Consider the following 24,248-nt stretch of genomic DNA (forward strand, 5'->3'; position numbering starts at 1 on the left):
GGGATCTTTGTCCATGCAGCAGTCTTAGCAGATATTACCAATCAGCTGAGGGTGACATGCTATGAAAATAATCTGTTTGCCAATTCTGCTTTGTTCTTTGCTTTTTGTGTTCTATCATATTTGGTATCATAGTTACATTAAATTTGCAAAATGAATTTCGGTTTGTTCTGTCTTTTAATGTGCTTAGGTTGATGTGGGTGATATTTTGGTTTTATAGAAGAGCTAGAGATCAGCTCAGCTCTTTGGGGAAGGTGGGCTCTGGATTTACACTAAAAGGAAAGTATGACTTCAGTGGGATAGAGTCTTGGGGAAAGCATAGCAGACCAGCAGAAAATAGCCTAAGTCAAGATATAGAAGGGGAAGCCTGGAACAGAAGGCAAAGGGAGCAGATTCTTGAGATTAAGTACAGTTTCATTTTGAGATATCTAAGAATGGAGAGATAGACAGGAACATAACTAAGGGTGGACATAGCAACAATGGAGGATTTTCTTGGCATGGGAGAGAGACTCAAGTATGTTGCATAGACTATGGATGCAAAAGCCAACAGAGAAGGATGGGATATAGATGTGGAATAATCAGGAACTGACTGAATCAACTTATCCTTGAGAAGGTGGGATGGATAGAATACCAGAGAATAGAGAGTGGTCCTGACTTTGAACAGAATTTAATGGTGGCTGTGGAAGGAGATAAATGTAGATTTGCTTCAAGCAGTGATCATCAACCCTGTAATAGATCCCAATAAAAAAATGACGTGGATTATACAAGGTTTTTAGTCTTGCTGGTGGTTGTGATGGGAGGACAAAAAGGAAGAAAAAAAAGGCAGGGGGTGTATGAGTCTGTATCTTCACAACTGCATTGCTGGTACCTGCCCATAGTAGCTGCACGGAGATTGGCTGAAGAGATAGACAGTAGGATCCAAGATGGCCAGGGATGGAAGAAAAATGAAGAGGGAGAGGACTGAGTGATTGGGAGATACTGAAGGAATCAAAGGACTTATACTTGATGCAGTGCAAGGGTAAATATTGTTCATTAAAGAAATGCTACATACATGCCTGCTGTGTGGGAGGATGACACAGAGAGTTATAAGGACTAGGGGGCCAGTGGTCAGACAGTGAGATGCTTGTATTTAAGAAGTCAAACTGGGGAGAAGTCTAGATGATGCCAACCAAGGTCCATGGAGTGACTGACTGAAGGGAAGATGATCACTGAAGTTGAGGGGGCAGGGCACTAGGTGACCAGGGTATTGTTTGGATCATTTATATGGACAGTGAAATCAGTCAGGATGGCAACAAGAGTTGGAGAAGAAAGAACTGTGGTCTAAGTACAGATTCTTCTTTGAATATAGGGATGAAAGTATCATGTTCCCAGTCATGTTGCCCACCAAAGAAAAAGGCTATAGGCACTCACATGGACGCTCTACCTTCACATTTGGAGATGCTTCTCCAGAGCCCTTTTATCCAGGAAATTCTCACCCAGTCCATACCCCACAGCACCAGAGCCATTTCATAGGGTCAGGATCTTAAGAAAATCTTGTAGGAGAAGCTTCACAATGACCTCCTTTATCCTTTTGTAAGCAGTAAGGGAAGTCTTTATTGATCAGGGAATAGGAATTAAAAAGGAACAAGTTCCATCTTGAGCTAGACAGCTCCTTGTTTATAGCTAGAAATCAAGGCCTATTTTGGAGCTGATGAAGGTTTCTTTACTGGAGGTGGGTCTCTTCCAGTGAGGCAAAGTTCAGTGTTCTCATTGTAAGAAAAGATCAATAATAGCTCTTAAAGGTGAACCCAAGAAAGGAGAGAGGCAGTTTGATGTCTTAGAAAGGGCTCAGTAGTGGGCAGGAACAGTGTCCAGGGCTTCTTCGGGTTCCCGGCTGATGTCCACATTCTGAGAGGAAAGAACCTAGTATTAGTAGGAAGGAACCAGTAGTCTGGAGCCCCCACCTTTCCCTGCCTCTTGTTCTCACTGCCAGGCTCCCCTCTTTCAGCCAGACCTGAATCCTTACTGTTTCTTTAGGCAAGCCTTGGGGAACCTCAGCCAGAGTCCTTCTAGGCAGGGTTGCTCTAGCCCTGCTTCTCTATGGTATCTTGAGTCTGGTCTGTAGTTCCTACATTTCTGGGTGCTGGTTTTTCTACCTGTTTGTGGAAACACCCAAGCTCTGTGGGAGTGGGGCGGCCTTTCTGCCGGGGAGGGTGCTTTCACAACATCCCAGCATGAGCCACAGAGTCCCTCACCTACCTCAGGCTTCTCCCGATGTGTGTTTACAGCCTCCACATTCAGGTAGATGGACTCCACCTTGCAGCCTCAGAAAAGAACAACCAGTCCATCCATAAGCCACCCAGGTGAGCACAGGTCTCCCCTGAGGTGTCATTCCCTCTCCCCATCAGCACCCACACCCCCAGCTCCATGCTGTGTGCAGGTTATAGCTGCCCTTTAGGGAGGGGAATTTAGACCAGCTGTGTGATGTCTGGGGAAGACATCAGGCCTAAGAGGCAGGCTCTGTTCCTAATAGTCTCAGTGTTCTCTGAGCCTCCCTTGTCAATGGGAATGAGAATTGAGAAGAGATTATCTCTGCCCCACTCCCCAGCTCTTTTCTGTGAGATAGAAACCTAATCTGTGTAATAAGGATGGAGCTTTGCAGAGCTCCCAGCTGTGTTAGGTGCTGAAGTGCTAAAAGAATCTTGGGGCCACTACCTTGGGGCAATCAACCCCAGGTAAAGTTTATTTTGAGAACTATGTGGTTACTGCAAGATCAGAGGTGTGGAAGACCACAAGGTACTTCTGGGGAGCCACAAGAAAGAGGAGGGTGGTATTGGGGTTTGGATCTGGCATAGGAAGCCCAAAGCCTGTGGAAGCCCCTCTTTCTCTGGTCCCTTTTGGGGAACCCCTCTTCTACAGCTTTGTGCTATATGATTGGTGCTCTGGTAGAGACAGAGAAAGCTGGGGCCACATCCCAGATTTAGAGGCTACCTAAGTCCTTCCCCCATTGTCATCTTGCTACCACCAGTCGTGCCTCTACCAAGACACCTAACTATCCACCCAGGGAATCTCTCTCAGGACTTTGCAGGACAAATGGTAGGCACTGCTGGTATGCTCATAGTGTCTATATACTTTTCCCCAGATGAAGGTGAGGGCACTCACCATAAGCCACAGGTGTAAGTTTGAGCACTGTGTGCAGAGGGCACTTGAGATAAGGCAACTCATCTGGAAAGGAGGAGAGAGCAGCTTTCAGAGGCAGGATGCTAGGGGTGTCACCACCTCTCTGGGGTTCCAGTCTTAATGCACTCTTCCCTTCCACCCCAACCCACATGGATGTCTTTACCACACTCTTCAGGGGGCAGTGCTGAGAGCCCAGTGGGGAGGAAGGAAAAGAGCAGAGAGGCCTCAGGAGCAAGGAGGACGGTGGGTCCCGGGGATCTGGGACAGACTCTGGGTCCCCAGAAACCAAAGATTGGCACTGTGGAGGTGGCTGACCTCCTCAACTGCAGGGCAGACATGAGAGTAAGGCAGGCCTCCCTCCCATCCCCAGCCTCAGTCCTTCCACGGGGTCCCCCACCACAAAGGCCACAACAGGTCTCAGCCAGTGTTTTCTGAGGCCCTACTATGTGCCGGGGCCTTGGCTGAGGTGTACATGTACCTTGGCAGCTCTCGCAGCTTTCTCCCCAGCCCAGGCCTGTGCCCTCTGACTCCTTGAACACTTGTTGATGGACAAGCATTCCCTGATTCACTTGTGTTCAGTTCCTGATGATTTGCACGCAATGACTTGCACGGCCTTGATGGCAGTCACCAGATAGCCTCAAGGGAACAGATGATCAGGCACATTCCATGGATGAGGACCCTGAGGCTCTGAGAGGGAAGACACTTGCCCTGAGTCCCACAGCCAGGAAGTGGCAGTGCTTGGACTGGGACCCAGGATGCTTTGAGCCCAAATGTGTGCTCTGACCACTGCAGTCTGTTGCCACTGCCTTTGAGGGATTCACAGTGCCATGCAGTGACACCCCCACCTCTCACTCCTCTCTGCAAACACCCATCCTCCTGATCACCCAGAAAACATATTCAGCTTTCTATCTTCCTTCATTGAGCCAGTACCCACCCATCATGGCCTCCCTGTCCCTGAGGGTCATGCTAGGCTTTTCAGGCCTGCCATGGCCCACCCAGCCTCCTGACACATAAAATTTCCTGGGCAACCAATCTGCTCCTCCTCCTTGCCTTTGTCATCATCATCTTCAGGTGCTGGGTCCAGCGCTTTTGGTCTACTACCTCACTCCATTCTCACTGATACTCTATGGGAGTTACTGTTCCTCACTGCAATGCCTGACAAAATAGATTCAGAGAAGGGAATCAACTTGTCTGAGGTCTCTGACCCAGTTCTGCCACTGCCTAGACAAGTGATCTCAACCATGCTTTTTCTTTTTCTGGTCCTCAAAGATCTTATCTCTTATAGCACAGGATTGGACCCAGCTCTGAGGTCCTATGGATCTGAGTTCTCAGTCACAGCATCTTCCTGAGTTTCAGTTTCCTTACTTCAGCAATAGCAGTAAAAGCATGTGCCCAGTTGTGCCTAGCCCAGCTCCTAGGACAGCTGTGACAAGCTGGCATGGCCTGTTCATGAAAGCGGGTAGTATATGGGTAAAGCAGTGGGCAAATGGGAGATGCATGTGCTTCCCATGAATCCCATATGTGTCTGAGATAAGGTGCCTGTGGAATGCACCCAAGATTAGTGCCTCTCTCTGCCCCACTGAGCCCTATGATCTCGGGCAAGTCACTTCATCTCTCAGAGCCTCCATTTCCTCTTCTGCACAGTCAGGGTTACAGGGCCAGCCTCACAGTCTCAAAACTAGTACTGAGCAGTAGAGATGTGAACAGTATCAGAAATCTAGCAGCACCACCCCATCCCCTGTCACCTTTTTTCCATTGAGGAGACTGAGGACCAAGCAAAGGAAATTACTTGTCCAATGTCAAGTTCTCAAGTCCTCCAGGTTCCAATTCTAGATGACTCCATATTATAAGAGCCCTTTGTTTGGAAGCTAGCATCATAGAAAAGATCCAAGTCTGCAGGACATTGTACACTTCAAATATGACTTTGCACTGTCCTCACACATCCTTACTCCAGTATCCTGGAGATGCCAACACTTCAGCTTCCATTTCAGAAATAGACTTTCACACCTGGAGGTGACATGATAGTCCCTTGCCAGGACAGCTGCCCTAGCTTGCAATTTGTAATCAGTGTGTAAATACTCTGCAAATGAAAATATCCAGATTTTTTAATAAAAATAAATTATCATTTAAAAATGAAAACACCACTATCTTGGAGAAATCATCCCCAGAGCAAAGATAGAAACCTATAATCAAAATCAAGACGCTAGGGACTTCCCTGGTGGTCCAGTGGTTAAGATTCTGTGCTTCCACTGCAGGGGGCGGGTTTGATCCCTGGTCAGGGAAATAAGATCCTACATGGCACATGCACGGTGTGGCCAAAAAGTTAAAAAAAAAAATCACAAGAGGTCCCATTCCACTGATGACAGCATGCCTCTGAGAAATACTGACTCAGCTTTCTCGGGTTGAAACAGATTAAGGTTGGCTTTGAAAATGTTAACTCATAATAACACTGATATTAATAATAGCAGCTAACACTTATATGGCCCATACTTTGTGTCATGAACTGTTCTAAGCTCTATACATATGTTAATTTATTTAAACTTCATCATTCTCTCCATTTTACAGATGAGGAAACTGAGAACAGAGCCTGCAACCTGCTAAGTCGCTTCAGTTGTGTCCAACTGTTTGCGACCCCATGGACTGTAGCCTGCCAGGCTCCTCCATCCATGGGATTCTCCAAGCAAGAATACTGGAGTGGGTTGCTGTGCCCTCCTCCAGGGGATCTTCCTGACCTAGGGATTGAACCCACATCTCCTGTGGCTCCTGCATTGCAGGTGGATTCTTTACTACTGAGCCACCGGGGAGAGGTTAAAGTAATTTGCCAAAGGTATCACGAGACAGAGTAAGAACTTGGACTCATGCACCCGTGTTCTAAATATTGTACTCTTAACTATTAAGATATAAACCACCAGTTTCTGGTGTCAGAGAGTCTCAACTTACATGCAGCTCCCATGCCAGGAACAGAGAGAAAAGTGGTACCTGAGCTCTTGTCCAGAAAGTAGGCCAGGAGGCACCGCATGACAGCCTGGTGGCAGATCACCAATACATTTTCCTGCCTCTCTAGCTCCATTATAACTGGCTCCAGACGCTGGACCAGATCTTCATAAGACTGAAAGGGAGAGAAACATTTGTGTAAGAAGGGGAGATGAGGCACATTTGCCCTGAGGAGAAGAACTCTAGACCAGGAATCAGGAAAACTTGATTGTGGTGCCAGTTCAGTTGTTGGTCAGCAGTATGACCTTGGGCAACTCACTTCCTTCCTAGGGCCTTATTTTTTCATCTATTAACGGAGCAATCAATATAGTGGAGTAGACAATAACAATAACAATAATAAAACTTTCCACTAAAAAATCCCTAGAAAAGCTGGATAAAATAAATGTTTGCACTGCTGATCTTTCAAGAAAACACAACATTATGAATATAGGGTTCCTAAATGAAGAAAAACTTGGGAAAAAGAGTGATGAATAGATATAGAAGCCATAATTCCCATGGGGGCATTTGTCAATCACAGTATCCAAGAGCCTTGAGCTTTTAAAACATAATAGAAATATGAGATGAAGCCTTAGGTGTGTATAGGGTAGGGATTTGGGACTGAGACCTTCAAAGGACTACATCCTCAATAAAATTATAAGCTAAAATATATCCACAGGCAAAGGAAAACAATAAAAAAATGTGTCTCTGTCTGATTCTTGGAGGAAAAAATTAGGAAAAGCCTCCACTAAGAATGTATAACCCCAAACATATCGTTAGATAGATTTGTGGTTCAGAAGTATATTACCCATGTGTTTTAGAAAATGCTAAGCTGAGAGTTTAATAAAAAGTGATTTCAAGTCATTTGCTTCCAGGAGTGTCTAGAAGAAGCAAATGTAAATTCTCTCTAGATTCTCTCAACTGAGGCTGCATGGATTTCCCACAGATAAATTTTTTCAAACTGAGGCTCATATAACACACACAGAAAATAAGCTATAATAAGTAAAAATAAGCAGAACTCTAAAAACTTAAGATAAAGGATCCACAATATAAAATAAATATTCTCAAGATTTTTAAAGAAGTAAAAGATTGACTCAAAAATGCAAGGAAGAAATAAGATGCTATTGAATATAAGATCCAGATTTGAAAAAGAATTAAGTAGAATTTTTATAAATGAAGAATATATTCATTAAAATGGAAAACTCAATGGATAGAGTAAGCAGAGCATTAAATAAAATGTTTTGGAAGAGAGAGCTGAAGAAATTACTCAGAATGTAGCAAAGAGATCGAAAATAAGAAGTCTGGAGACATGAAGCATAGAGGTAAAACTAACACATATCTAGTTGCATTTCTAGAAGGAGATAATAAAGAAAATATGAGAGAGGAATAGCTAAAGATATAATGCCTGGGAATTTTCTAGAACTGATGAAGAATCTCAGTTCTCAGATCCAGGAATTCCAATTAATTCCAAGCAAGATGAATTAAAAGAAATTAATGTTTAGACACATCAGAGTGAAGCTTAAAAGCAATAGAGACCCAAAGACCCTAAAGCAGCCAGAGAGAAAAGAAATAACAATTAGACTTGTAGGAGACTTCTTAGCCATGTTAGAAACCAATCAGGAAGACAGTGGTGATGATAACTCCAGAGAGAAAATTGTCACCTAGTGTTTGATACCTTGCCAAAGTACCATCTAGGTTTGAGGACCACCCCTCCAAAAGACATTTTTAGACAAAAGGAAAGGTGAGTGTACTACCAACAGATCCTCCTAAAGAAAATTCTAAAAGAAAGATAGACATTTAACTCAGAAGGAAAACTTAAGATGTAACATGAAAGAATGATCAAAGGAATTGGTAAATATGTGGCTGAATCTAAATAAACACTGACTATATACAATATTTTTTAGTTAGTAAAAATTATATTTTATTTAGATAAGTGATTTCCCCTCATTTCTGCTATATAAAATCCATTTAGGAGAACAGAATGGGGGTTCCTTAAAAAACTAAAAATAAAACTATCATATGACCCAGCAATCCCACTCCTGGGCATTTATCTGGAGAAAACCATAATTCAAAAATATACATGCACTCCAATGTTCTTTGTAACACTATTTACAAAAGCAAGACATGGAAGCAACCTAAATGTGTATCAACACGAATGGATAGAGAAGAAGAACCTAAATATCTATAAATAGATGAACTGAATTATAATATATTCCATTGTATACATATAAATTTCATTGTTTCATTGTGTATATATTAATTAACATATATAATGGAATATTACTCAGCCATCAAAAAGAATGAAATAAGGCCATTTGCAGCAACATGGATGGACCTAGAGATTATCTGAAGTCAGACAGAAAAAGACAAATATCATATGACATCACACATATGTGGAATATAATTAAAAAAAATGATATAAGTGATCTTATTTACAAAATAGAAACAGACTTACAGATATCAAAAACAAACTTATGGTTACCAAAGGGGAAATGTGGGAGGGAGGATAAATCAGGTGCTTGGGATTAATACACACACACAATTATACATAATATCGATAATCAGTAAGAGCCAGCTGAATAAAACAAGGGACTCTTCAATATTATGTGATAACCTATATGAGAAAAGAGCCCAAAAAAGAATAAATATATGTATATGTGACACAACATTGTGAATCAACTATAACCCAATAAAATTTTTTAAAAAGAAAAAATCCATCTATGTGGGTACAAAGTTTATTGTTTGGAAGTAATTCTATTTTATCTAGAATTCATAATAATTTTACTTTGGTCATGTCAATTTAACCCAAAAATGCAATATGTTGGCATTATAGAGACAAATAGTGATGTATTCTGATAGATTGGTATAATGGAAGTAATTCTATTTTATCTAGAATTCATAATAATTTTACTTTGGTCATGTCAATTTAACCCAAAAATGCAATATGTTGGCATTATAGGGACAAATAGTGATGTATCCTGATAGATTGGTATAATGGAAATAATTCTATTTTATCTAGAATTCACAATAATTTTACTTTGGTCATGTCAATTTAACCCAAAAATACGATATGTTGGCATTATAGGGACAAATAGTGATGTATTCTGATAGATTGGTATAAATTGAAGTGCTTCAGCAAGAATTCATTCAATTAACACTCAATGAGTAAGCTGTGCTTACAATAATAAATATAATACTAACAATAATAATTCGTTTGGGGAATAAGACACAAGTTTGAAGTAAGTAAAATAAAAAACAATAATTAACAAGCAATATAAGAGTGGGAGTGACCAGAGTTGTAAAGTTTTTATATTGATTCAGGAGGCAGGTAGAGATATTGATTTTTAGATTTTGTCAGTCATACATATTAAAATGTTAAGAGTAACTCTAAAAGAATGGAAAGAGATTGCATAACTCAAACATAGATGTAAAATTTTATCAATTATAAAGAAGGGAGGAAAAGACAAAAAATAACCAAACTTAAAGAGCTCAAAATAAGAGAGTAGAAATAAGTTCACATAAATTGGTAATTAAAATAAAAGTATACCAAACTTGCCATTCAAAAGTCATATATTTCCAGTATTTATCAAAACCAACAAAACCCAGCTCTATGTTGTCTATAGGAAACAAAACAAAACTACACAGAGAAGTTGAAAGTAAATAACTAACCAAATACTGAGCAGACAAAATTTTAATATCATATAAAAAAAAGCATTATTAGGGGGGAAAGAGGCTTGCTCACTATATAATAAAATATACAGTTTACTAAGGAGATATAATTGCTTTAAATTTGTATGCTTCTAATAATATAGCCTCAAAATATAAAAAGGAAAATGAGGGCACAGTCACTGACTTCATAATGTCATTTCTGAGGATGAAAATACAAATGTTAAAGTGCTTTGTAACACAAGATATCTATCATTTCATCTTCTCTAATAGTCTGCTTTCTGATAATTTTCCTCAGGAACCTGTATCAGAAATGGAGTATGACTAATAAATATTCTAACATGTGGAACTGGCTAAATGGAGGCTGGGTTGAAAGCAATGAGGATTCACCACCACATGGAAATAGGGAACTGATAATCTGGTTCATATGGTGGCAGAAGAGTTGGTTAAACCATTAGCCATTGTCACTTGGGACTCCAACCTACAGTCCAGAAAGGCTGGAGCTTTAGGCAACTTGGCAATAAAGTGTCAGAAAATTAAAGTACATTAAAATATTTCAGATGCCATTAGTGAAAGAATATTAAAGACAAAGTCTAGGATAAAGTGAGCCTTCCTGAAAGAAGGAAATAAACAGGCAAATGTACTGCCTTTAAAAAGAGGAAAATGTTGTTTATAGCCAAGAATGAGAGAGCCAAGGGCCAGATAATCATGTGCTTTGTGGGATGAAAGATGCTGCAAAATTTGCTTTACCCTGTTTCTAAAGCTGTCCGGGGAAATATGGAATCCTGGTAGTTGGAATAAAGATACTGGGGAGGAGTCCTAAGAGTCCGGCCACCCCTCCAAATCTTACCTCTCCCTTGGGATAGCGATAGCGGTATTTATCTTGGTCTCGCAGTGCAAATTCTTCAGGGTAGTGTTCTTGGATTTCTTCATAGGTCATCTCCTCACAGACACCCTGAGAAAAATTATTTGGGGACAAAAGTTTATGCAAGTTGAAATCTCCACAACCTTTACCATAGGTCCGAGGCCAATGATCATGGAACATTAGCACACAAGCACCTGGGTTTCTGTTAACACACCTCTAGGTTTGGGTCTGCTGTCTGTTATTGTTGTTCAGTCACTAGTCGAGTCCAGCTATTTGCAACTCCATGAACTGCAGCACACCAGGCTTCCCTGTCTTCACTATCTTCTGGAGTTTGTTCAAACTCATGTCCATTGAGTTGATGATGCTATTCAACCATCTTATCACCCCACCAAGCAACCATCTCTGTCACCCCCTTCTCTTCCTGCCCTCAATCTTTCCCAACATCAGAGTCTTTTCCAATGAGTCAGCTCTTCAAATCAGGTGGCCAAAGTATTGGAGCTTCAGCTTCAGCATCAGTCCTTCCAATGAATATTCAGGACTGATTTCCTTTAGGATTGACTGGTTTGATCTCCTTGCTGTCCAAGGGACTCTCAAGAGTCTTCTCCAGCACCACAATTTGAAAGCATCAGTTCTTCAGCACTCAGTCTTCTTTATGTCCAACTCTCACATCCATACATGACTACTGGAAAAACCATAGCTTTGACTATATGGACTTTGTTGGCAAAGTGATGTCTGCTTTTTAATACACTATCTATGTTTGTCATAGCTTTTCTTCCAAGGAGCAAGAGTCTTTTAATTTCGTGGCTGCAGTGATTTTGAAGCCCAAGAAAATAAAGTCTGTCACTGTTTCCACTTTTTCCCATCTATTTGCCATGAAGTGATGGGACCAGATGCCATGATCTTAGTTTTTGAATGTTGAGTTTTAAGCTAGCTTTTTCACTCTCCTCTTTCACCTTCATCAAGAAGCTCTTTAGTTCCTCTTTGTTTTCTGCCATTAGAGTGGTATCATCTGCATATCTGAGGTTGTTGATATTTCTCCCGGCAATCTTGATTCCAGCTTGTGATTCATCCAGCCCAGACATTTTGCATGATGTACTCTGCATATAAGTTAAATAAGCAGGATGACAATATACAGCCTTGACGTACTCCTTTCCCAATTTTGAACCAGTCCATTGCTCCATGTCCAGTTCTAACTATTGTTTCTTGGCATTCAAACAGGTTTCTCAAGAGACAAGTAAGGTGGTCTGATATTCCCGTCTCTTGAAGAATTTTCCACAGTTTGTTGTGATCCACAGTCAAAGGCTTTAGTGTAGTCAGTGAAGCAGAAATAGATGTTTTCCTGGAATTCCCTTGCTTTTTCTATGATCCAACAAATGTTGGCAATTTGATCTCTGGTTCCTCTGCCTTTTCTAAACCCAGCTTGTACATCTGGAAGTTCTCGGTTCACATACTGCTGAAGCCTAGCTTGAAGGATTTTGAGTATTACCTTGCTAGCATGTGAAATGAGCACAACTGCATGATAGTCCCTTTGGCATTGCTCTTCTTTGAGTTTGAAATGAAAACTGACCTTTTCCAATCCTGTGGCCACTGCTGAATTTTCCAAATTTGCTGACATATTGAGTGTAACACTTTAACAGCATCATCTTTTAGGATTTGAAATAGCTCAACTGGAATTTCATCACCTCCACTAGCTTTGTTTGTAGTAATGCTTCCTAAGGCCCACTTGACTTCACACTCCAGAATGTCTGACTCTAGGTGAGTGACCACACCATTGTGGTTATCTGGATCATTAAGACCTTTTTTGTATAGTTCTTCTGTGTATTCTTGCCACCTCTTCTTCCTGGTGGGTTATAGTCCATGGAGTTGCAAAGAGTTGGACACAACTGAGCAACTAACACTTTCACTACTTCACTTTACTGCCTCTATGGAAGGAGAAAATACATTCTATTTGTTGTCTGGTGTATGTGTATATGTGTGCACAAGGTATGTAGCTGTGTGGATGTGAGAATGAGTACATGTGCATAGGTGTGTTCAGGCTGAGTGCATGGTGGGTATCTGTGGTGCTTCTCTATGATTATCCTAACAGGTTTATAGATGTACATTGTACATATGTGTGTATTTTTATAAATTTGTGGGTTTAAGAATTTGTGACTGTGTTTGTGTAGCTTGCTCATGATGTGTATTTTTGGTATGTTTAAGGTCCTATGCTATTGGTTGTGCATTTGTCTCAGCATATATATGTAAGTATATATATGAGTATGTGTATATAAAGGATGGCACGTCATCTAAGAATGTGCCTGCATAGGTGTCTCTGTGGTCTGTCTCTTCATGTGGGTCTCTATGTGTCTCTGTGATGTAGATATATGCACAGATTGCATGTGTGTCTATGGTGAATGTGATATGTGCCTCTAGGTGTGTCTGTCTGTAAGAGTGTGTGTGTGCATGAATGGTGCACATATGATTGGTAGATGTGTCTGAGAGAAAACCTGTGTTTGACTAGTTAGTCTATGTGTCTGTGAAACGCATATCTGTGAGTGTAAACATACCTGTGGTGGATGTCTGTGACTGTGTACGCAAGTGCATGTGTATGTACATATCCACAACAGGACTTTTCAGTGTTATAGGCATTTCCCATCCCTCCTGCCTACACTTCTTCTCCAGGACCTCTGGCAGATAAAAAAATAGGTATCCACAGACCTCTCTCAGAAGGCAAGAATTAGCAAATTCCTCAGTTTCAGAGTGGTCCTTGGGGATATACATTCTCCTGACCCAAAGAAGGAATTAAGGGCTCTCAAAGAATGAGTTCTCACTAAGAAATCCACAGAAGTGAGGTGGCTGTTGGTAGAGGTGGGATCGATGTTGGGTTTATAAGATTCCCTTCTAGTTTGCTAGATTCCAATTAGACCTTCCTGTAGTGAAGCAATGGGCTCTGGTTGTCTTCTGAGCCACCAACCAGGCTTTCCTTAGGAGTTAGGTTCACCCCTGTCCCAACCTACAAGAAGATAGGCAGTGTCAAACCTGCATCTGACACTACCCATGGGAGAAAATGCACTCTGTATATTCACAAAGTCCTTCCAGATTGGCTTTGACTTTTTATTCTGAGGCATGCTGGGAATTTGTTGCCTGTGGAAGTGACCACTGATCCCTTATGGACTTAAAGAAATCGCCTAACTTCTTTGAATTTTATTTTCCTCATCTGCAAAATAAGGATAATTATAACTATCTCACAACAGTATTTTGAATACTATAGATAATATATATGAAAGAGACTAGTACAGAATGTACAAGGCACAATTAAAAAACAATCCATGGAATATATTACTCTATAATTAATATTGCTTAGATTATATAGTAATTTAAATAGATCAATTTAATCTAATGTTATTAGGTTAATATATCTAATTATTAATATAGTATTGGTAATGGAAATAAACCAGAAAGTTAGACATCATTCTAAATTCTTCCTCCTTCTGGACCCATCTCTCATAGCTAATTTCTGAGATTCTAATCCTTAAATTTCTATCAAATCTATTCCTCTTTCTTCTCTCTCCATCTCCACTGCTATAACCTTAGTAGACCTATACACATACACAATTCCCTCTTTGCTTATGCTGCTTTCTCTGCATGATTCCTGATCCTCTCTACTTGGCTCACTGTTACTCAACCCTCAGGTTTTAAGTAGGCATCACTTCCTCCAGGCAGATCGTGGCTGGGTCAGATGCCTTGCCCCAGCATCTGTGTGCCCACATTCTAGCCTACCAGAGTCTGCATCACACATGCTGTTTTGTATTCCTCTGTCTACCCTATTTTTTTCTGAAAATTCAATGAAGACAGAAACCAATCTCTGTCTCTAGCACTATTCTAGAGTTTGAAATGGAGTAGGGATCCAATAAGTGCTTACACCACATTTGTGCCATAAACAAACAATAACTGAACTATTATGATGAAAAGTTGTCTCACGTGTATTTTATAATAATATATGTCATATGTATAACAATGTTGTATTTCCCTTTTCTAAATATGTGTGTCTCTATACATCTACAGTTAAGTATATATGTTATTATGCATGTACACACACATTTCCTGTATTTATCTAGCAGGCAGTCAGGTTATACTACCTACACAGAAGTTATCTACATCTGTGATGAAGCTTTTACTTTAGTATCTAACAATCATAACCTGTGGGCTGCTACCTGATGTAAACGTGTCTATAGTGCAGGTGAGACAATGGAGAGGAAATATCTTCCTAAAGAACTCATGGAAAAACCTGACTCTAAAGAGAGACTGTGTCATGAGGGTCAGATGAAATATTCACTAAGTTTTTCCTTCATTTCATCTCCAATACACATCTGGTCCATCACACCCTCACTTCTTGCCTAGGCTAATGCGGTCATCTCCATACTGGTAAGCATTCTCATTCTGGCCCTCTTCCCGCCTAGTCTCCAGACATGATCATGATGGAGTCATGGATGGAGTCTTCACAGCATGGTCTTTAAGAAAATGTGAATCACATTTGGCCCACTCCTCCTTTTGAGGAAGGAGGTAATTTTTTAAAAATAATTTTTAATCAGAAGATAATTGCTTTACAATGTTGCATTGGTTTCTGCTATACAACAAAGTGAATCAGCTCTATGTATACATATATCCCCTCCCTCTTGAGCCTCCTTCCCATTCCCCACCCCCCTCCTCTAGGTTATCACAGGGGACCAATCTGAGTTCCCTGTACTATACAGCAGCTTCCCACTGGTTATCTATTTTGCACATGGTAGCCCACTCCTTGACTTAGACCACACCAATGTTTTCCCATTTTTAGGGTAGCATCCAAATCCCTCAATATGGACTATAAAGCCCCATAAGCTCTCTTCTTTTCCAACCTCATCTCCTTTCTCTCCAGACCTTACAATCACTATCTCAGACTCTTTGCTATTTTCCTTCAGTTCCCTGAACCTGCTATGCTCTATTATCATCTCTGGGCTTTCACGTGAACTGTTCCCTATTCCTTGAACTAAAATTATTCCCTTACCCAAGTACATTTTGCCTGCTTCTAGGAAACTTTCCTTCTAAATCTTCCACCACTGTCTTGTCAAGAATATCCTCACCTTCTGAGACTCTATAGATCCTTGTATTTCCCCTCTCACAAACTTTTGTTGCATGCAATGCAATGTCTTCTTCACTGTCAACCTTCGGGTTCCATTAGAGTAAAGACCTTGTCTATTCTGAACTTCACTGGATCCCCAAGGCACAGAACAATGTTTAGCACAAGAAAAGTTTGTTGAATTAATTAGGTTTTGCATATGAGCCAGAGCAAAGGCAATCCAGGGGATAAGTCTAGAGTCACTACCCACCAGGGAATCCATCCCCCTCCATCTCACCGCATCAATCTCATTCAGGGCCTTCCATTGCTCATAGGGAACGCCTAAGGCTTCAGCTGTCTGGATGGTCCTCTTCATGTGGCTGGTCCACACCTTCAGGGAGCTGATACCCTGGGACTGAATGAAATTGGCCAGGGCATAGGCATACTGAGGAGTGGGGGTACAAAGGAGGAGAGGATGAGAAAAAGAGAGATGAAAGAAGACAAGGTGGCCGTGAGAATAAATTTAGATCTACCACAAATAATGGAGTGATAATGAAAAAAGAGGAGTAGAGTTTAAATGTTTCCAATTTACAAAAAGTCATATTCTTGCCCACATGACTAAGGACCAAGGGAATAGAAAATAATATGTGTATTTATGTGTGTATATGTGCGTATGTGTGTGTGTATTCACTGCTGCTTGTTCATAGAACCTCCTACTTGGCTATTCATTCATTCAAACAGTTCACTTCTAACATTTGTGGGCCTGGGACAAAAGTACAAATAGAAGCACTCCACTTATAGTCCACCTCCCTTCTTTTCCCATTTCTGCTCCACCTTGTACTCCTAGGCACCTTAAGTACATGCTTATGGATAATCCAGTCACAGGAACAAATTCTGTCTATACCATATCTTCACCAATCCCCATGACATACAAACAGTGACCCCTTGGCCATTCCTTTTCCTAGGGGTGAACAATTTTGTGACATGTCCTGTTCTCACGTGAACAGATTCTGGGACAGGCCCCATATAAATACTGGAAGCAGACTCTGGGCAGGAAATTCTAGGATTCTGGGTACTCTGAATATGGTCTGAAAGTGTATGCGAGTGGGATGTAGGGGACATTTCTCTTTGACTTCGTGAATTCTCATTGCTTGAGCAGAGGACCTGGTACTAAGATTCTAAGGGCATTCAAATATTTACTGAGTGTGTGTAGCCATGTGTTGGGTGCTGGGGTGGCCAGATCTCAAGACATAGCCCATCCAGTGAGGGAAACAGTGACAGCACCAAAAGGAACCAATTAGGTTTGTGGAAGTGCATATGAGCAACTGGTTCACTCTTCTTCTGCAGATAGGCAAGTTTTTAATCATAGATGATGTGTGGGGGAACATCTGCACAAATGTACAGATACAGGCACACATTTTTATGTACGGATATAGGCATTGTGTCCACACATTCTAATTATGGATTATGAGTCAACAGTCAGTGTGCTCTGGTGGAAGGAGTCCTGATTGGGAGACAAGTGATAGGGTTTAATCTACCCCGGCTCCCTTACAGGGTCCCCTTGTGCCCTGGGGCATATCATGGGCCCACTTTGGCTTTGTATCTCCTGACTGTAACATGCAAACAGCATTAGCTCACCCAGCCTGGTCTCTGTGAGTGTCACATTAGATAGTAGAGGGGAGCCACCAGAGTGCTCTCTGGCACATAGTGAGAGCTACTGTGCTCGATTGTGGATGACAGTTGATGGGAAAATACTTTGGAAGCCATGCATGCTGCACTGTGCTCTTTAGCATGAAAGTTGGAGCAAGGCATGTGCATGTACATGTACACATTTCTGTTTAAGGAGGCATGTTGTATGGAGATGGGCATGTGTCCAAACTGGGTGCTTAGTTGTGTGGGCAAGGTCATGGACAGCCCCAACCAAGAGACCCCTGGCTGTAGGTGGTGCCACAGGCTTGGGTGGCATCTCTATGGCCTCTGACTCTTCTTTGAGGAGTGAGAGAGGTAATAGTCAGAAGTCAGAGTCCACCTTGAGGGGATACTGCCAGTCTGAAAGTAACAGAAAAGGAGCCAAGAGGACTGAGGCTTCTGGTGTGATGACTTGCCTGCAACACTGCCAGCTCTGCAGTGGGGGAGGCTGAGGGGCAAGCAGGAAGGCCTGGTTTTCAGTCCTGGCTCTGTCCTTTACTGAATGTGTGACCAGAGGCCACTTTCTGTTCCTGTCTGGGGCTCAGCCTCCTCTTCCATAAATCAGTGATGGTAATGCCCACCCCACAGAGTTGTGAAGATTAAATGAGGCCACAAATGTGGAAGTAGATGGTGCCATGAATGTGCAGATGTGTCCAATAAAAGAGGAAGCTCTTTCCCTCCTGCACCTCATTTCCCTCTTATCCCACCCCACGTCATCCTCCCAGCAAGAACAATACCTATATTAACAAGCCCACTGAAAGTGAAAATGTTAGTCACTCAGTTGTGTCTGACTCTGTGACCCCATGGACTGTAGCCGCGCCAGGCTCCTCTGTCCATGGAATTCTCCAGGCAAGAATACTGGAGTGGGTTGCTATTCCCTTCTCCAGGGGATCTTCCCAATCCAGGGATCAAACCCAAGTCTCCTGCACTGCAGACAGATTCTTTGTCATCCAAGCTACCTGGGAAGCCCCTTTAACAAGCCCAGGGAGAGGGCCAAATGCAGGAAAATGTGTCTCTTTACTTGGGCAGCATGTATAACATGCAGGTCATTATTCTTGACTAGAAAGAAGAGACTCCCACCATTGGCTTCCCTGATAGCTCAGTTTGTAAAGAATCCACCTGCAATGCAGGAGACCCTGGTTCGATTCCTAGGCCAGGAAGATCCGCTGGAAAGGGAAAGGCTACCCACTCCAGTATTCTGGCCTGGAGAATTCCATGGACTGTATAGTCCATGGGGTTGCAAAGAGTTGGACACCACTGAGCAACTTTCACTCACTCACTCAGAAAAGAGACTCCCACCATGAAGGTCAGAGATGGGCCAGAACTGGGGGATATGGAGTCCAAGTGACTTGCCTGGGAGGGCAAGAGAGGACAGGGGAGGGCTTCCTGGATCAGCCCATGGAGCAGGAGATGGGTCCTGGAAAGGGTGGAGAAGGGAGGGCAGGAAAGAAGTGGTAACTGGTGGGGGACAAGAGTCAACTCTATGATGACCTGCAGTGGGGGTTTGGGAGCATAGCATCAGCCCTTAGTAATGCAGGAAAAGATGGATTCAAGTGTGGGACACTTCAGGGCAGCTGTCTGTGCAAAGGATGGTCACCAGCTGACAGAAGGGACAGAGGAGGGCAGCATCTATGGCGGAAACTGCACAAATGAAGACACAGAGTTGTGAGAAAAATGAGGGGACCAGTCAGGCAGGAGAGACAGTGCTAATTTTAATGGGGTTGGAGGAGCAAGTGGTCTGGGAAGGCCTGGTGTGCCAGGACCAAAGCATTAGAGTTGCTGGTGGCACATGGAAGCCATGCAAAGATGGGTCAAGACTGAGTGGCTAATGGGGTGGAAGAGCAGGAGTAGCCAGAACCTGCTTTTACCTTGTCACTGAGCCCCTCCACCCTCAGGACCCAGTCAGCAGCCACCCCACCAACATGTGGCCCACTTGAACCAGCCCAGTCAATGTTTCAGAGTGCATAGGGCCTTCCCTACCTGCTTGCCCCGAGCTGAGAGTCCAGAGTCACCTCCAATACGGCCTCTGAGGTTGAGTTCACTCTCACCATGCCGGCATAGGTAGATGGAGCGGGGTGTGACGTGAATGTTCATGAGATAGTAGACTGTGCGGCTCTGAATATGGTCCTGCACACGATTCACCATGTAGCGTGTGCCCACATCGAAGATCTTGATGTAGGACAGGTGGCTGGGCCAGTCCAAGCAGGAGCAAGGGCAACTCAGGAGCTGATGTTGGAGAGGCTGATCCCAAGAGAAAGCCCCAACCACACACCCTGCCTTCAAGCCTACTCCACAATGCTGCTCTCACTTACCTTTCCTCTAGCCTTGCCTTGTTCTGCCTACCTGTTCTAGAAACTTGGTTCCTGGCCACCCTGAGGAGCTCACTGCCTGCTACCATCTCCCTTTGTCTCCTTTCCTCAGTCTCAGCTTGAGCCAGACTGTTTTTTTCCTTTCACTCATTACACTCCATGCATCTAGTATTCTCTCTTCTGTGGTTCACATTGCTGACATACTGAGAGAGAGACAGTAATCCTTCAACAGTCAAACAGGGAGCAAATGCAAGTGGCTTGTGAGATGCTGGGAGCAGTCAGGGACAGGCAGTCAAGCACAGGGCATGGTCACTGTTCTGTCAGGTCTGAGGGTCAGAGCATCTGCTGTCATGCTTACAAATATGTTTTAAAAATATCTGAAATACTTGGAGATCTTTTCATGTCACTAAAGAACTCTGGCAAGGGTGGGCCCTTTAAATTATCCAGGTCTTCCAATACATTTTAAAATAGAATTCACCTAATATTCTGATATAAACATCTATTGCATAAAACAAACAAACAAACAAACAAAAAAAAGCAGCTGCCAACTGTGCCTGACTGACTGTCCCTGACTGCCTCCAACATCTCACAGGCCTTTTGCATTTGCTGAGCATTGTGTGTGTGTGTGTGTGTGTGTGTGTGTGCGCGCGCATCTGGCAGGGGTGGGAGGTTTCAAACTGCATAAATCCTCATAGCCATCCTAGGAAGTGGAGACTATAATCTCTGTTTTATAGGTGAGGAAACTGAAACACAGAGAGAGGAAGTGATTTGCCTGATGTCAAAATCTCCAACCTATGACTCTTAGAGCCTAGGTGGTAAATGTCTGATGTCACCTTGTTGTCTTGTTCTTGACACTAGGTTCTGAGTGGCACTAGGATAAATTCCAAATTCCTTAGCTTATTCTGACATTCTAGGTGCCTTCATACCTTGGCTGTGCTTGACCTAACCTCAGTGTTCCATGTCCATGCTCATAACTTTATTTCATTTCAGCCTTAACGCTTTTGCTGAAATATTCTCTGTACTCGTCTACTTTTTATTCAGACTTAACTAGGCCTTTACAAGGTACTGTTCTCTGTCCTTGAAAAGATGTTCTTTCCCTGGTTTCCAAAGCTGAGCTCCTATGCATCTATCCTCCAAGAGTCAGTATATTCACTCTTTCTACAAAGTTTTTTTAAGCCCAGGATCATGTGAATCATTTAGAGGTACTTCACATTAAAAGTACTGCGTTTTCTATTTCTTCTCGGCATACCCCCATCATTTATAATTTAAAATAAAAATTATCAGTTCAGCTCAGTTGCTAAGTGTTGTCAGACTCTTTGCAACAACATGGACTGCAGCACGCCAGGCCTCTCTGTCCATCACCAACTCCCGGATTTACCCAAACTCATGTCCATCGAGTCGGTGATGCCATCCAACCATCTCATCCTCCGTTATCCCCTTCTCCTCCTGCCTTCAATCTTTCCCAGCTTCAGGGTCTTTTCCAATGACTGTGTTCTTCACATCAAGTGACCAAAGTATTGGAGCTTCAGATTCAGCATCGATGAACATTCAAGACTGATTTCCTTCAGGATTGACTGGTTTGGATCTCCTTGCAGTCCAAGGGACTCTCAAGAGTCTTCTTCAGCACCACAGTTCAAAAGCATCAATTCTTTGGCACTCAGTTTTCTTTATAGTCCAACTCTCACATCCATACATGACTACTGGAAAAACCACAGCCTTGACTAGATGGATCTTTGTCGGCAAAGTAATGTCTCTGCTTTTTAATATGCTGTCTAGGTTGGTCATAGCTTTTCTTCCAAGGAGCAAGTGTCTTTTAATTTCATGGCTACAGTCACCATCTGCAGTGATTTTGAAGCCCAAGAAAATAAAGTCTGTCACTGTTTCCATTGTTTCCCCATCTATTTGCCATGAAGTGATGGACTGGATGTCATGATCTTAGTTCTCTGAATACTGAGCTTTAAGCCAACTTTTTCACTCTCCTCTTTCACTTTCATCAAGAGGTTCTTATAGTTCTTCTTTGCTTTCTGCCATAAGGGTGGTGTCATCTGCATATCTGAGGTTATTGATATTTCTCCCAGCAATCTTGATTCCAGCTTGTGCTTCATCCAGCCTGGCATTTTGCATAATGTACTCTGCATATAAGTTAAATAAGCAGGGTGACAATATACAGCCTTGACATACTCCTTTCCTGATTTGGAACCAGTCCATTGTTCCATGTCTGGTTCTAACTGTTGCTTCTTGACCTGCATACAGATTTCTCAGGAGGCAGGTAAGGTGGTTCTGGTATTCCCATCTTTTTAAGAATTTTCCACAGTTTGTTGTAATCCACACAGTCAAAGGCTTTGATGTAGTCAATAAAGCAGAAGTAGATGCTTTTCTGGAATTCTCTTGATTTTTCTATGATCCAGGAATGTTGGCAATTTGATCTCTGGTTCCTCTGCCTTTTCTAAATCCAGCTTGAACATCTGGAAGTTCATGGTTCACGTACTGTTGAAGCCTGGCTTGGAGAAATTTTGAGCATTACTTTGCTAGTGTGTGAGATGAGTGCAATTGTGTGGTAGTTTGAACATTCTTTGGCATTGTCTTTCTTTGAAATTGGAATGAAAACTGACCTTTTCCAGTTCTGTGGTCACTGCTGACTTTTTGCAAATTTGCTGGCATTTTGAGTGCAGCACTTTAACAACACCATCTTTTAGGAATTGAAATTGCTCAGCTGGAATTCCACCACCTTCACTAGCTTTGTTCATAGTGATGCTTCCTAAGGTCCACTTGGCTTCAGACTCAAGGATGTCTGGCTCTAGGTGAGTGATCACACCATCATTGTTATCTGGGTCATTAGGATCTTTTTTGTATGGTTCTTCTTTGTAGTCTTGCCACCTCTTCTTAATATCTTCTGCTTCTGTTAGGTCCATACCATTTCTGTCCTTTATTGTGCTCATCTTGGTATCTCTAATTTTCTTGAAAAGATCTCTAGTCTTTCCCATTCTATTTTTTCCTCTATTTCTTTGCATTGATCACTGAGGAAGGCTTTCTTATCTCTCCTTGCTATTCTTTGGAACTCTGCATTCAGATGGGTATATCTTTCCTTTTCTCTTTGTCTTTAGCTTCTCTTCTTTTCTCAGCTATTTGTAAGGTGCTCCTCAGACAACCATTTTTTCTTTTTGCATTTCTTTTTCTTGGGGATGGTCTTGATCACTGCCTCCTGTACAGTGTCATGAACCTCCATCCATAGTTCTTCAGGCACTCTATCAGATCTAATCCCTTGAATCTGTTTGTCACTTCCACTGTATAATTGTAAGGGATTTGATTTAGGTCATACCTGAATGGTCTAGTGGTTTTCCCTACTTTTTTCAATTTAAGTCTGAATTTGGCAATAAGGAGTTCATGATCTGAGCCACAGTCAGCTCCTGGTCTTGTTTTTGCTGACTGTGTAGAGCTTCTCCATCTTTGGATGCAAAGAATATAATCAATCTGATTTTGGTATTGACCATCTGGTGATGTCCATGTGTAGAGTTGTCTCTTGTGTTGTTGGAAGAGGGTGTTTGCTATGACCAGTGTGTTCTCTTGGCAAAATTCTGTTAGCCTTTGCCCTGCTTCATTTTGTATTCCAAGGCCAAACTTGCCTGTTACTCCAGGTATCTCTTGACTTCCTACTTTTGCATTCCAGTCCCCTATGATGAAAAGGACATCTCTTTTTGGTGTTAATTCTAGAAAGTCTTGTAGGTCTTCATAGAACCATTCAACTTCAGCTTCTTCAGCATTAGTGGTTGGGGCATAGACTTGGATTACTGTGATGTTGAATGGTTTGCCTTGAAAATGAACAGAGATCATTCTGTTGTTTTTGAGATTGCACCCAAGTACTGCATTTTGGACTCTTTTGTTGACTATGAGGGCTACTCCATTTCTTCTAAGGGATTCTTGCCCCTAGTAGTAGAAATAATGACCATCTGAATTAAACTGGCCCATTCCAATCTATTCCTATTCACTGATTCCTAAAATGTCGATGTTCACTCTTGCTGTCTCCTATTTCACCACTTCGAATTTACCTTGATTCATGACCTACTATTCCAGATTCCTGTGCAGTATTGTTCTTTATAGCATCAGACTTTACTTCCATCACCAGTCACATCCACAACTGGGCATTGTTTTTGCTTTGGCTCCATCTCTTCATTCTTTCTGGAGTTATTTCTCCACTCTTCTCCAGTAGCATATTGGGCACCTACCAACCTGGGGAGTTCATCTTTCAGTGTCATATCTTTTTGCCTTTTCATACTGTTCATGGGGTTCTCAAGGCAAGAATACTAAAGTGTTTTGTCATTTCCTTCTCCTGTGGACCACGTTTTGTCTGAATTCTTTGCCATGACCTGTCCATCTTGGGTGGCCCTACATGGCATGGCTCATAGTTTCATTGAGTTAGACAAGGCTGTGGTCCATGTGATCAGTTTGATTAGTTTTCTGTGATTGTGGTTTTCATTCTGTCTGCCCTCTGATGGATAAGGATAAGAGGCTTATGGAAGCT

General features: G+C 42.2%; 1 protein-coding gene across 4 annotated transcripts in view; it reads right to left on the bottom strand.

Moving 5' to 3' along the window:
• Positions 1-1,565: 1,565 nt before the first annotated feature.
• Positions 1,566-24,248, bottom strand: part of PFKFB1 (6-phosphofructo-2-kinase/fructose-2,6-biphosphatase 1) — a 100,557-nt gene continuing 77,874 nt past the window's right edge. For 2 of the 4 annotated variants that reach the window (XM_070462811.1, XM_020913154.2), the window contains exons 8-14: positions 19,401-19,608; positions 16,030-16,176; positions 10,643-10,747; positions 6,136-6,265; positions 3,139-3,201; positions 2,236-2,300; positions 1,566-1,884 (exon numbers count right to left, since the gene is read on the bottom strand). In XM_070462811.1, the coding sequence (XP_070318912.1) occupies positions 1,825-1,884; positions 2,236-2,300; positions 3,139-3,201; positions 6,136-6,265; positions 10,643-10,747; positions 16,030-16,176; positions 19,401-19,608 (778 nt within the window). In that variant the 3' untranslated portion in view covers positions 1,566-1,824. The remainder of the gene's footprint in view (positions 1,885-2,235; positions 2,301-3,138; positions 3,202-6,135; positions 6,266-10,642; positions 10,748-16,029; positions 16,177-19,400; positions 19,609-24,248) is intronic. The other 2 variants (XM_020913155.2, XM_020913157.2) reach the window with 2 other exon arrangements.

Source organism: Odocoileus virginianus, unplaced genomic scaffold (genome assembly GCF_023699985.2).
Source record: "Odocoileus virginianus isolate 20LAN1187 ecotype Illinois unplaced genomic scaffold, Ovbor_1.2 Unplaced_Scaffold_14, whole genome shotgun sequence".
NCBI classification, from domain to species: Eukaryota; Metazoa; Chordata; class Mammalia; order Artiodactyla; family Cervidae; genus Odocoileus; species Odocoileus virginianus.